Below are 13889 nucleotides of genomic sequence, written 5' to 3' on the forward strand. Positions count from 1 at the left end.
CAAAGTGGCTGCAGTATTTACATTCCTTCCAGCATGTATGAGACTTCTAAATTTCTCCACATTCTCATCTATACTTGTTATTCTCTGTCATTTGATTATAACTATGCAATTCATTGTGAAGTGGTATGTCTCACTGTGGTTTTTTATATTAACTTTGTGTCTTATGACCTTGCTAAAATTTACCTATTTTTGGTAATTTTGTAGGTTCCTTAGCATTTTCCTTATAAACAATCCTGTCATCCTCCAAATTTTTTTCCAGTCTTTAAAACTTAATTCTTTTTTTTTTCTTTACTGTGATGGCTAGAACCTTTAGCACAGTGTTTTTTGTTTTTTTTTTTTTTTTTTTTTTTTTTCATTTTTCAATTTTTATTTTATTTTTTTTTATTTTTTATTTTTTTTATTTATTGGTGTTCAATTTACTAACATACAGAATACCCAGTGCCCGTCACCCATTCACTTCCACCCCCCGCCCTCCTCCCCTTCTACCACCCCTAGTTCGTTTCCCAGAGTTAGCAGTCTTTACGTTCTGTCTCCCTTTCTGATATTTCCCACACATTTCTTCTCCCTTCCCTTATTTTCCCTTTCACTATTATTTATATTCCCCAAATGAATGAGAACATATAATGTTTGTCCTTCTCTGACTGACTTACTTCACTCAGCATAATACCCTCCAGTTCCATCCACGTTGAAGCAAATGGTGGGTATTTGTCATTTCTAATAGCTGAGTAATATTCCATTGTATACATAAACCACATCTTCTTTATCCATTCATCTTTCGTTGGACACCGAGGCTCCTTCCACAGTTTGGCTATAGTGGCCATTGCTGCTAGAAACATCGGGGTGCAGGTGTCCCGGCGTTTCATTGCATTTGTATCTTTGGGGTAAATCCCCAACAGTACAATTGCTGGGTCGTAGGGCATAGCACAGTGTTAAATAGAAACAGAGCATGGTATGCTTGCCTTGTTCTCAAGTGTGAAAAGAAAGCATTAAATGTTTCATCATTGAATATGATGTTAGCAGTAGGTTTTTAGTAGATTCTCTATATCAGTTTGAGGGAGTTAAAAATTGAGAATTTTTATCATGAGTTGATGTTGGATTTTATCAAATGCTTTTTTTGGTATCCATTGATGTAAGAATGTGTGGAATTGGAAATATGAAATATGGACAGAAATTAGACCAAATTTGTTTTACTTCTTTTTATTTTGTCATGGTTGCTTTACTTTCACAAAGGGTGAAGTATAATTTGGGTGTGCTTTCTGTTGTTAATTAAAAACCAGATTTTGATTTGAGTTTGATTTGAATTTCCCTGAGGAACTCACACAAATCCAAAAACTCAGAGAAATTCAAGAAAATTGTTATAAATGTTCACGTGTAAATAATGATTATGTTTATCAAAGACCTCACTAGAATTTGTGGCAATGTTTGTAGAGCCTAAAAATAATTCAAATAGAGAAACTCCTGCATGTATGACTTGTGGACATGTTTTATATAGTATATAAGTAGGCATTTGTAGTGGTTAGGAGGTAGAGATTGTGAATCAGACCATCAGGTTGAAATTCTGGAGCTCTAAGTAGGTAAATTAACTATAACTTCTCTAAACTTCACTAAATTTACCTATTTCGTATGGTTTTTGTTAGAGTTAAGTGAGTTCATATGCTTAAATGTTTAGGAAATATTGCTGTTACTTTGAATTACCATGATCACATCATTGTTCTTAAGGAAATAACGGCTAACAGTCAAGTTGTTAATTTTTTTGTTTTGTTTTCTCTAGACAGGGATGACTTTGAATGAGCGATTTGGGATCCTGAAGGAACAAAGAGCCACTCTCACGTTCAACAAAGGAGGAAGCCGTTTTGTAACCGTGGGATAGATCCCATGTCAAAGGGACTTTTGAGTGATGACTCTGTTTTAAAAGTTGAATTGCTTGAAGAGTTCATCACAGAAATTCAAGAAACTTTATTTCCGAATATTCACAAGGCTAAATCTTATTTTTATTTTTGAAGTTGTTTTCGTTGTTTTTTTTTAAACATGTATAAATAATGCCCTGAAAGAATAACAGGGAATATACCTATCTGTTCTTAAGATTCCATGGTTGGCCCAGACAGAAAAATTCTCTATTTGACTTCTTTGGTTCCTCATGAAGCAGAAAGAAGACACAAAGATAGAAATTGATTATTTTTATGATAGTGGTATTTAGGATCTCATCACTTTTGCCTGTGTTTTACACTTTGCCATGGTAAATCTTAGTCTTCAGAGATATGAGTAGGTCCCTTTGTTGTTGTCACCTATCCTTTAATAAGTGTGGATGTAATAAGTGCAGTTGACTTTTCTTCATTAGAGTTATTAAAAAATCACTAGAATTCCAGTTTTGAGTTTTGAGATTTATGGGAATACCTGGAATTTGGGTCACTTTTCAGATAATGTTAGGTTAATCCTCCAGAGTTATAAATCTTTAATACTGAACTTTTAATAAGAAATATGACTCTAGGCATTAGTCTTTGTTTAAAATATTGATGTTTAAAGGTTATAAATAAATGTGTTTACAGAATTACCTGATAGAGCCTTGGAAGAGAAGGTCCAATGTAAAAACCTGACAATTGTGTTTAGTAAATGAAGAAAGCAGGAGAGGAAGTAAGTAGCAGGTTGAAGATAGGTAACTGAGGTAAAAACTTCAAAACCCAAGACATAGGTATACTGTTTGAATTTAGTGTAGTCTTGAATCCAATGTCCATGAAGAATTCTTCAAATGATATCTAGAAGAATCCTAATTATCAAAATGTATTGAGTCCCTTAGATATGTTGATGGTTAAATCAATAGCCATAAAGTCCTAGATTTCTTACTCAAAAAGTTGAATTTTATAAGCTTTTTAAGCTTGCTAATTAAACAGTATACAGCTTCAAAATCAAAAGTATACTTGTAAATGTCACAAAGAAAAAAGTGCAAAATGGTAATTGAGTTACATTATAACCTTGTTTTATACCTTTCTTGTATAAAGTTCAGGCATCTATGGTAAGATGGTTTTTTTTTTTTTCTTCCATGCTCTGAAGGGGTGGGAGAAATTAATCTGTTGTGCCAAGCTAGTGCTAAAAGTTGTCAGAGGGTTGTATACTAGAAGTTACAGTATCATGGCAAAATGCAGCAAAATATTCCAGCCACAAGTTCAGCCATTTTGAAGCTTAACCTTTTGGTTTGCTGTAATGTTAAAACTTCTAAGTAAGTGTTGGTTTCCTTAGTGTGTACTGGTATTGATTTTCCCTGTAAAACAAAACAAAACATTAAGTTATCACTCTTGCCTGCCTTGCATTGTATATCAGACGTCATTGTTTTCTCTCATGCTCCTTGGGTTACTTGGTTTATGCTAGCCACGGAAAAGTATCAATAACAGTTTCATGCTTATACCAAAGAATTAGATCTGATCCTTAATATCTGGTATTTTGCCAGTGAGTCTACTCATAAGGGATTATTGGAAGCCAGTCACACAATTTGAAAATAAACTCTAGTCTCCTTTGGCCAAGGACTCATTGCAAAACATTTTTGCAAGTACAAATGCTTAGATTTCATCCATAAACAGTCCATTTTATTTTAGACTGGTTAAGAGTCACTGGTAGCTTATTTTAAAGCAAAAGAAAAACAACTGAGCACAAATTTGCTGTCTTTAGAACAGTTTGTGAAAATATGGTATAAAGATGCTTTCATTTTTTTAATTTTAAATATTGTACAGAGCTATTATTAATGCCATTTTTCTTGAAAACCTTAAAAATTGTCCCAAATATTGACATTAATTGCATCAAACAACAAAGTGTCTTTGGTGTATTAAACTTTTGCTCCTTCATGCATCTCTAATTTCATTTTCTTTTTAAATATAAAATTTTGCCTTTGTTAACTAAATTAAAATTCTTGAGTGGTAACATGTTGTATATAAACAAAAGAATATGCTTTGTTGGAGGAAAATTTCCTTTCTTGGAATGTGATTGTAGTCATCCTTTTTCAGTTCTTAAATTTTTTTTAAACAAAATACAACTTAAAATTTCCTTTGCATCAAGGTGTATGCAAAACATTGATGCAGTGCATCACAAAATGAAAGTTTGTATTTAATGAGGAGATGCTTTACACTGTACTTTTTGGTGTTTTTTGGAAAAGTTACAAATTTAGATCTATTCTGAAGCTGTTCATTTTTAACAAATAAAATGTTACAGGTCTCACATTTATTCTTAGCTATAAAGATTGAGTTGTGGTTTTTAGATTGTTCTGTGCTACAAAGAACTTTGTAGTGGTTATAATTTTTAGGGTTTGAAAAACTACCTACCAATTAAATTGGTAAATCAGTCTAGACTCATTCTCACTGCCTTTTGACCATTTCATTCATAAGCTCCAACCAGGAAGCAAAATAGCTAGGAGTTAAAGAATCAAATTTACTTAGAATGCAGAATTTCAAGCTGGATGAACCTTTCTCCATCATCCATTTCAACTTCTCTTATCTACATCTTAGTTAAGTGAGGTTCAGCTTTTCAAGATTTATATATGGCAGATTCACTTTTTGAGCTCAGGTCTTTTAATTCTCAATTCATAATAAACTGCTGCTGTGACTTGAACACCCAGAGAAAGTAGCTGTCAGATGTCTAAGAAACGGTAATTAGCCATGCTTTAGCATTTGTAGCATGCTAAGTAAATCTACTCAACCATGATTATTGAGACTTCATTATTTCGGTATTAAAGCTATGGAGATGCTAAGGCCAGAGTTGCTAACTAGACATTTTTTTCTTTCTTTTTTTTTTTTTTTTTTTGACATTTTTTTCTAATAGGCATAAATTTCACAATTTAAATTACAAGCACATCATAAAATACTTTTAAGTATGAAGAAACCTATTATAGGCTTCATTGCCCACTGATAATTTTTTGTTAGACTATATATATATATATCCTATTTTGCTGTCAGGAGCTTTATAATTAACACAGCATACACAGTGTCAGGATAGTTTTTAATTTTTATTTCTTTATATTTTTATTTTAATCACCCAGTGCTCATCATGACCAGCATCCCTATCATCTATTTCTTAATCCCTATCATCTATTTCACCATGATATCTCTCCATCCACCTTTCCTGTGGTAACGATCAGTTTCCCTATAGTTAATAGTCTGTTTCTTAGTTTTCTCTTTTTCCCCTTTGCTCTTTTGTTTTGTTTCTTAGTATACTGGGGTAATTTTTGTCCTGATTCAGATTCATTGCTATAATGAGATAAGAGAAAAAAATAGCTGACTTTGCACTGCAAAGAATGGATACCATACCTTCTGAATACAGGCACTATCAGAGCAGAAAATGTTTTCGTCATTTTTGAGTAGTGTATTTGACAAAGCATCATCAAAATTATTTGTTGCCCCTGTAAAAAAAAAAAAAAGTTTTTTTTTAAAGATTGTATTTATTCATGAGAGACACAGAGAGAGAGAGGCAGAGACATAGGCAAAGGGAGAAGCAGGCTCCCTGCAGGAAGCCCCATGTGGGACTTGATCCCGATCCTGGGGATCATGCCCTGAGCCAAAGGCGGACACTCAACCGCCGAGCCACCCAGGTGTCCGTTAGCTTCCTTTTAAAGACCGTTCTTTTTACATAGCTCAATTTGAAGTTACTCCCTTTTAAAAAGTGTTAACAATAAACCACAAGCATTTACAACGGAGTACTAGACTATTGTGGGCCGCTAATAAGGAATTTAATTTTCTTACTAACGCCTCTTTTTTTCCTCTGACGTTAATTCTATCAAATCTTCATCAAAAATCTTGATGAAACAAGGAAGTAGTACAATGCTGGAGCTGAAATTCCTTGTTCTGAAATGTATTTTACATGAGGTTTACTGATGTTTAAAGATGAATAGGAAACTATTTCCATAGTGTGTATGTGTCTGATTTCTACTTCTATTTCCACTTTCCTTTAATGAGAAAAAAATCATACTAATTTTTCTTGTATAAAGTTTAAAAAAGTTATTAGTGCGTCTTATTAAAGGAGTCAGAAAGGGAAGAACCGAACATTTATTGAATGTCTTCACCAAACCAGTTTCTGTGCTTTCCATTTGAAGAGCATAAGATTGATGAAGATTTTAATCCCATTGCTCTGAGTTTATAAAAATGGAGTCTTAAAGGAGTGACCACATGTTCTTAGTGAGTAGAAAGAGGAAAGCTTTTTATTTCTGCATGGTGTAGGGAGATAACAGAGCTGGAAAACTCTTGAGATTTGAGTGAAACTATTGCCCCTGATATTCAATGAGTTACTTTAGCCATAAAATAAACAGGAAGTAGCAGGGAAGTCCTCTATCAATTCCTAACATTCAATAACCCTCACTGCCTAGTTTTTTCAGCTATTTCCGGGCCACAGACAGTTGTAGAATAAGTAACAGGCCCCTGTAGCTCCTTTGCTCATAGCCTTTTTGCAACCGTTTCTCAACACGTTTTATTCATCATTGGACATTAGTGAAATCCTCACAGTGATTCCATTTCCTAATCTCTCACAGGATGATACTCTTGTTTTATGGGGAAGATTGAGGGAGTAGGAGGAGACTTCTACCTTTGTAGATGAGACCTCAAATCTTTAAAAGTCTTAAAATTAACTCTGAGTTATCTTTTCTTCCAGCCTCTCTTTACCTAGGTCTTGCTCTTGTGGTATATACAGAATCTTCATTTCTCCAATCCATAAGCTTTTCTTTTGGATTTTAAGTACTTACAGATTTATCTACCCTGTTCTAAAAATTTTTTCTTTCCTCCCAAACTTCTTTTTCTCCTAGTAGTAGATAACATCTGCAGTGTTAGTGCACAACACATCTTCTGTGTCTGCTTCCATTCATTCTTACTTAGCTCCAACTAAAATACTCAACTCTGGGGTATGGAAGATAATTACAGAGTTTAACATATTAATGACCTTAAAATCTAGTTGACAAAGTAATGTCAATCTATAAACTTGGTCAGAAGTTCAGAGGCCAAGATTAGCGTGGTATGTTGCAATTCTAATGAGATAAATGTGTAGGTAGGTGGGAAGAATGAGGCCATATTCTGGAGAACTTGTTAGAAAAATTTAGTGTAGATATGGAAGGTAATAGGTAATCAAATTCAGATGATATAATGGTGCGTTTTATAAAGATGTAACCTGTAGCATTGTAGCATTAACATGGAATATATGATTATGGTTTTAGTCAGATTTGATTTAAAACCATCCATGATACAGGTTCCTTTTCTCTAAATTCTGATAGATTAACCCCACTACCCCTATTCAGCCCTTTTTTGTTGTATATCAAAATACAACATACTAAAAGTTTTGTCGTATATCAAAATACAACATACTAAAAATCAAACTTCTATATATTTGGATTATTAGATTCTAATATAGGAAAAAAGCACTGGCAGCTTTTTCTGTTTCCCAGAAATACTAGTCAATTGGTTGTAGGGAATTTTACATCTTGTAGCAGGAACGGCTTAAATGTGTAAAAGAATATGCTGCAGTCTGGTGGCAATGTAAAGAAAGCCTAACTGGTTTAAAATGAAGTATTTTCCAGGTTTTCAGTAAGTGTGTGTGTGTGGTTTTTTTTTGTTTGTTTGTTTGTTTTTAAGTTTTTATTTGCTCATGAGAGACACAGAGGCAGAGACACAGGCTCCCTGCAGGGAGCCCGATGTGGGACTGGATCCTAGGGTCTCCAGGATCAGGCCCTGGGTCAAAGGCAGACGCTCAACCACTGGGCCCCCCGGGCGTCCCTAAGTGATTTTTATCATTTTCTTCCATTCTATTTCTAATTCCCACATTTAGAGTATGGTCCGGTCATTTCCCCCCCCCCCCCCCAATTTTGGTTCCAGACAAAAACTTTAAAGACTTTAATGCCATTCAATCCTGATTTGTTCAATAAAAATCTTGACTAAAGGACAAAATGCTATTTAAAGTGTTTGCTTTATTTTTGTTAAGAGCTAATTTATAAAAAGGGAAGGAGGACCCAACACACACGTTCACGTAATCCTGGTCAAATAAGGATGGAGTTCGGGAGCCCGAATCCACGTCTCCGTTTAGATCGCTGGGTGTATGGAACGGCAGGCGCGGGGAGGAGACGTTCCGTAGGGCGCGCCCCAGGGCGCCCCGCTCTCCCTGCCTGCGTTTCTGGCCGCAGCCGTGTGGCGAACCTTCACGTTTCTCCTCCAGATGGAGGGAGGGAGGCAGAGAAGTTCCTGCGGGGAGCGTTGTCTGAGGCATTTTATTTTTTATTTTTTATTTGTTTTTGATTTTTTTTTATTTATGACAATCACAGAGAGAGAGAGAGGCAGAGACACAGGCAGAGGGAGAAGCAGGCTCCATGCAGGGAGCCCGACGTGGGATTCGATCCCGGGTCTCCAGGATCACGCCCTGGGCATCTGAGGCATTTTAAAAATGCTACTGGAAAAAAAAAAAAAAAATTAAGAAATAAATAAAAATGCTCCTGCACGCCTGGAGGGGGCGGCCGCCCCAGACGCGTGAGCTCCGCCTCGGCCTCGCCGAAGCCCGCGGCGTGGGCGGAGCCGCCCCGCAGCCCTCCCCCGGGGCACCGGCCGCCCCGCCCCCGCCCCCGCCCCCCGGCGGCGCTGGCTGCGCATGCGCCGAGCCGCGGCCGGAGAGCTGGCGGCTGGGAAATGGCGGCCGCGGGTCTGGTTGCTGTGGCCACCGCTGCGGAGTGCTGCGGCCCGGTCGCCTCGGGAGGTGGTCTCTCCGGCGTTAGCTGCGGCCCCAGCGCGGGGACGGGCCCGGGCCCGGGTCCGTGGAGCCGCTCCCTCGACCGGGCGCTGGAGGAGGCGGCCGTGACCGGGGTGCTGAGCCTGAGCGGCCGGAAGCTGAGGGAGTTCCCCCGGGGAGCGGCCAACCACGACCTGACGGACACCACCCGGGCGGGTGAGCGGGGCCGGGGGCGGCCGTGCTGGCGGCGGGGCCTGGGGCGCGGCGGGGGCGTCACGGAGCCGCGCCGGACGGGGCCGCGGGACGGGGCCCAGCCGCCCCCCCCGCGGTGGAGCCCGGGGCGAGGCGGCGGACGGCGGCATCCCTGAGGAAGAGCCCCGGGCGCGGGGGCCGCGCTCCCTGAGGGACTAACTCGTCAGCCGCCGGGGCCTGCGGGCGCCCCTCGACTCGGGTGCCGGGCGGACGGCGCGGGGATGGGGCCCCCGAGCGCTGACGCTCCTGCGGGCGCTTCCTGCGGGGGGCTCGGGGGCGCCCGGGGGGTTCGGGGTGGGGCGCCGCCTCGGGCCGGGCCGTGACCCCGGGGGCGCGGGGTCGAGGCCCGCGTCGGGCTGCCTGAGGGGAGCCTGTTGCTCCCTCGGCCTGTGCCCCTGCCCCGCCCTCTCTGGGTCTCTCATGAATAACGAAATAAAATTTTTTAAAAAAATGGGACCCCTAGGCTGTGACTTTCCCCTCTCCTTTTATCTAGTTGACTTACACGCAAGTTACTTGTACAACGAGCGAGCCAGCCTCCAGGCTCCTGTCACTTTTCTCTTTCCTCCTGCGCTCCCTGGAACGTGGGGACGAGAGCGGACCCATGCATTGCCTGCCGCCGCTGGAGTTAATGCTTTAAAAAAAAAAAAAAAAAAAGTCTTTGTGTTTTTTTTTTTTTTTTAAGGTTTTTAATTTATTTATTCATGAGAGACACAGAGAGAAAGAAGCAGAGACACAGGCAGAGGGAGAAGCAGGCTCCATGCAGGGAGCCTGACGTGGGACTCGATCCAGGGACTCCAGGATCACGCCCTGAGCCAAAGAGCCACCCAGGCATCCCAAAAGCTTTGTTTTATACATAAATTTGAACACAGGAAAGGTAATAAGGAATGGGGTATTATTATTATTAATTATTTTATTTTTTTAGTTGTGGAGAACAATGTCTGGTGACTGAGGCGTTCGACATAATATGTTTCTCTTGTGTTTGAAATACAGCTTCCTCAGGGAGTAGGTTAAAAACCGAGCCTATTCATGTTTTACACAAAGGAGGGGAAAAAAAATCCCTTACACAAGTTTGTATAGTATGATGTAGTTTTTTATTTTGATATACCGTGGTGTTTTTTCTTTTCTTTTTTTTTTTTTTCTTTGTGGAGACGAAAGAATGAGTAGTACTTTGCGTCTTATAGTCACTCCATTTTATTTTAAATTCTCTGATTAAGTCTCTGCGCGCTCATTAAAGATTGGGGAGTATTACGTACGATTCGCTCGCTAGAAAAACGAACGTTAACTGTTAAACCACTCCAAGAAACCTCTTTCCAGAAAAACTTTCATTCTTCCTGTAAAACGGAAGAAAGTCAATGTCTAATTATTTAATCTCTTTTTTGGAAACAGTTGTACTGAAGATCATTTGTATTTTTTTAGTGAATGTTCTTAAAATTAAACGTTATTGCTGAGATAAGCATGAACAACCACTTGCCTTCTTTTTTTCCTTTTTTTTTAAGAGTTAATTTATTTATTCATGGGAGACACGGAGAGAAAGAGAGGCAGAGACGCAGGCAGAGGGAGAAGCAGTCTCTATGCAGGGAGCCCAATGTGGGACTCGATTCCAGGTCCCCAGGATTACGCCCTGGGCCAAAGGCAGATGTTAAACTGCTGAGCCACTTGGGCTGCCCCCCACTTGCCTTTTGTATGTGTTCTGATAGACAGCATCTAAAATTGTCAGTCACACCCCTGATTTCCTGATTCTTTTCAGGAGATGGCTGTATGGCCTAGGATGGTCAGGAGATGGGTAATGCCGTGATTTTATATTGGTGTGAGTCATTTCAGGACTACTGCATTAAGCCTGCAGCTAAAGAACAAGTTGATTACAGGGGTGTATCTGGTCATTCTCTTACCTGCTTTTAAATAGTTCTAAGACCAACATGTTTTGCATTTAAGAAATTTTTTATTAACAAAGAAAACTTAAAGCTATGTGTGAAGAAAAATAACTAATCCCAGTGAATTTTTCCCTTTCTGTGCTCTGAATTATTTTTAAATTTTTAGATTCTTAAATTTTTTTATTTTCGGACAGGGAAGGGAGGAAAGGGAGAGAACTTAGGCAGGGTCCACGACCAGCGTGGAGCTGTGGTGGGGCTAGATCTCACAACCCTGAGATCATGACCTGAGCCAAAATCAAGAGTTAGTTGTTTAACCAAGCCACCCAGGCACCCCTTAAATATTTTATTTATTTATTTTTTAAGATTTTATTTATTCATGAGAGACACACAGAGAGAGAGAGGCAGAGACACAGGGAGGGAGAAGCAGGCTCCATGCAGGGAGTCGGATGCGGGACTGGATCCTGGGACTCCGGGATCACACCCCAGGCTGAAGGCAGGCCCTCAACCACTGAGCCACCCAAGAGTCCTAAAGTATTTTATTTTTAAATAATCTCTACATCCACTGTGGCCTCAAACTTGCAACTTTGAGATTGAGTCACATGTTCTTCTGACTGAGCCAGCCAGGTGCCCCTTGGAATTATTTTAAACAGATAATTTAGTGTGGATATCATCATTTATTGAGTATACACTGTTTGCTATTCATTGTGCTAGATGTTTTAAAACACACTGCCTTGTTAAATGCTCAAAACAACCAGTGGACTAAGCATTATTATTTCCCCTTTACATATGAGGAGGCACTCAGAGTTTACAGATGAGGAATCACTCGGAGAAGGTCACATAACTAGTATTAGGAGAATTTCAGCCCAGGTCCATCTGACTCTTTTTTTCTCTGCTATACAACATAGCCTCCATATGTACAGATAGGTATTACTATTACTGTTTTTACAGATAGTGAAATTAAGGTTTGGAGATATTAGATAATTTGTTTGAAGATCTGTAGCTAAAGGCCAGGAAAGGCAGTATTAGCCAGGATTTGAGCTTAGTTTGAGGTAACTCCAAAACCATAGTGTACCTGTTATATCAAGTACTTTGATGAATTCAGACACGACTTATGTTAGTTAAAATGTTTTGTTTAGACTACTTAAAATTTAAAGCCAGGAAAATTGAGTATTATATATACCTATATGTATAATATCGATAGATTTTATAATATTTATTCTAAGAAACAGCATATATTACCCATACTGTTTATAATTTGACGTGATTAGAATTTATCAGGAATGTTTTCTTGAGGTTTTTCACTCTTGTTTGTTTAAAAAGGTAGATCTTTAGGAAAAGGGAAATATTTATTTGGGAATAGGTAACCTGGTCCAGTGGACAAGGAAAATCTTAGAAGGAAATCACAGAAGACTTTGGGGTAGAAAGGATGTAGCTTGGATTTGAGTAGGCAGATATAAGAAGGAAAGCCATTGCAGGCATTAGTGGACAACATGCAAAAAATCCTAGAGTATGTGGCACATCAGTTAATTTTGCCAGTCCATTATGCATCCCTCTTTCTTTCATACTCCAGTTTTCCTATTAAATCATCCCCTTCAATTTCATGGATATCCCATCCCAACACAAGGGTGTGCACATGAGTAAGGCAGGTCTCACCAATCAATGTAGTCCATCCTTCTGGCTACAGTGATTGTTCAAAAATGGGCACATTTCCAGTCAGCACACATGACTGTTAATTCTGAATTTTTTTATTGGAGCTGTTGAGAGAGAGGCATGCTTTGGATACTGGGGTTGCTGAGATAATACAGTGTGAGCCTGGAACTTACCAATAAATGGAAGGCAGAGCCAAAAGATGGAAAGAGTGTAGCCAAGTTCTGATGATAGTGTTTGAACCTTTAAAGCCAATAGCCAGGCTTTAAGTTTGTGCTGTCCTTGAAATTTCAAAGTATACAAGCTAATAAATTCCCCTTTCTGCTTAATTTGAGCAGAATTTTTTGTTCCAAAATCAAGAGTTCTAATACCGTGAGACTGCTCTTTATAATGTTGTGGTCAGGCCAGTTTCGTCAGAATAAATGACTGAATTAGAAAATATATGAGCTGCCTTTTGCATATGTGGAAACTAGACTGAGGATAGGTTTATTGGGATTGAGATAAGGAGGACTAATCAACATTCATTTGTTGAACAAACATTTGCTAAGGAATTTGATAGGTGAAGATATACAGAGAGGACCAACACCTGCTGCCCTCAAAAAACTCAAGGGATCTAATGGAGGAATAAATAAGTAAATGTAAAGATCATTTGACTTGTCTACTAATAGCAAAATTTTACGTATAAGGCGTTATACTAGCCAATATAAAGGAAAAAATAAATGAAGTTTTAACCTATCAGAATTAAGAAACCTAGTAATCTGATTGGATGGCTGCAATAATCTAAATCACTAAGGGAATGAAAATTAGAGATCATATTGGAAAATGAAAATGTACAAATGCTGGTTGAATTTATTTTTTAAAGGACAGAATGCAGTGAAAATGACTGAACTGTTAAATCTGGAGGACTAAGATGGTGATGCTTTTGATAATAATAGCTAACATTTATTGAGCTGTTAGCATGTTTTAGGTGTTGTTTCAAGCTCTATATATAAACATATGTGCATACAACAATGATATGAGCTATAAACACTATTTTAAACCTCATTTTAGGGCAGCCCAGGTGGCTCAGCAGTTTAGCGTTGCCTTCAGCCCAGGGCCTGACCCTGGAGACCCGGGATCGAGTCCCACGTCAGGCTCCCTGCATGGAGCCTGCTTCTCCCTCTGCCTGTGTCCCTGCCTCTCTCTATGTCTCTCATGCATAAATAAATAAAATCTTTAAAAAAAAATAAACCTCATTTTACATAAGAAGAAATGGAGACTTGACATTAATTTGATCAAGGTCACACAGCTACTAAGTGACAAATTCAGATACATCTAATCCTAAAACTTGTGTTTTTGATCGCTAAGCCACTGACGAAGAAGTTTGCTACATGTAGTTTCTTTGGCTTGCTTGATGCTTTTATTTTATTTTTTTTATAAATTTTATTTATTTATTCATGAAAGACA

General features: G+C 38.9%; 2 protein-coding genes across 15 annotated transcripts in view; both read left to right on the forward strand.

Annotated features, from left to right (window-relative positions):
* FYTTD1 (forty-two-three domain containing 1) overlaps nt 1–4223 on the forward strand; it is a 30334-nt gene extending 26111 nt beyond the window's left edge. For all 3 annotated transcript variants that reach the window (XM_077884543.1, XM_077884542.1, XM_077884541.1), the window contains one exon: nt 1772–4223. In XM_077884543.1, coding sequence (XP_077740669.1) covers nt 1772–1870 — 99 coding nt within the window. In that variant the 3' untranslated portion in view covers nt 1871–4223. The remainder of the gene's footprint in view (nt 1–1771) is intronic.
* Nucleotides 4224–8600: 4377 nt separating this feature from the next.
* The window catches only part of LRCH3 (leucine rich repeats and calponin homology domain containing 3), a 123539-nt gene continuing 118250 nt past the window's right edge, over nt 8601–13889 (forward strand). For all 12 annotated transcript variants that reach the window (XR_013372625.1, XM_077884633.1, XM_077884626.1 and 9 more), the window contains exon 1: nt 8601–8889. Coding sequence is in view for 11 of the 12 variants with exons in the window: in XM_077884633.1 (XP_077740759.1) it covers nt 8634–8889 (256 nt within the window). In the remaining variant the exon portion in view is untranslated. The remainder of the gene's footprint in view (nt 8890–13889) is intronic.

Source organism: Canis aureus, chromosome 35 (genome assembly GCF_053574225.1).
Source record: "Canis aureus isolate CA01 chromosome 35, VMU_Caureus_v.1.0, whole genome shotgun sequence".
NCBI lineage: Eukaryota > Metazoa > Chordata > Mammalia > Carnivora > Canidae > Canis > Canis aureus.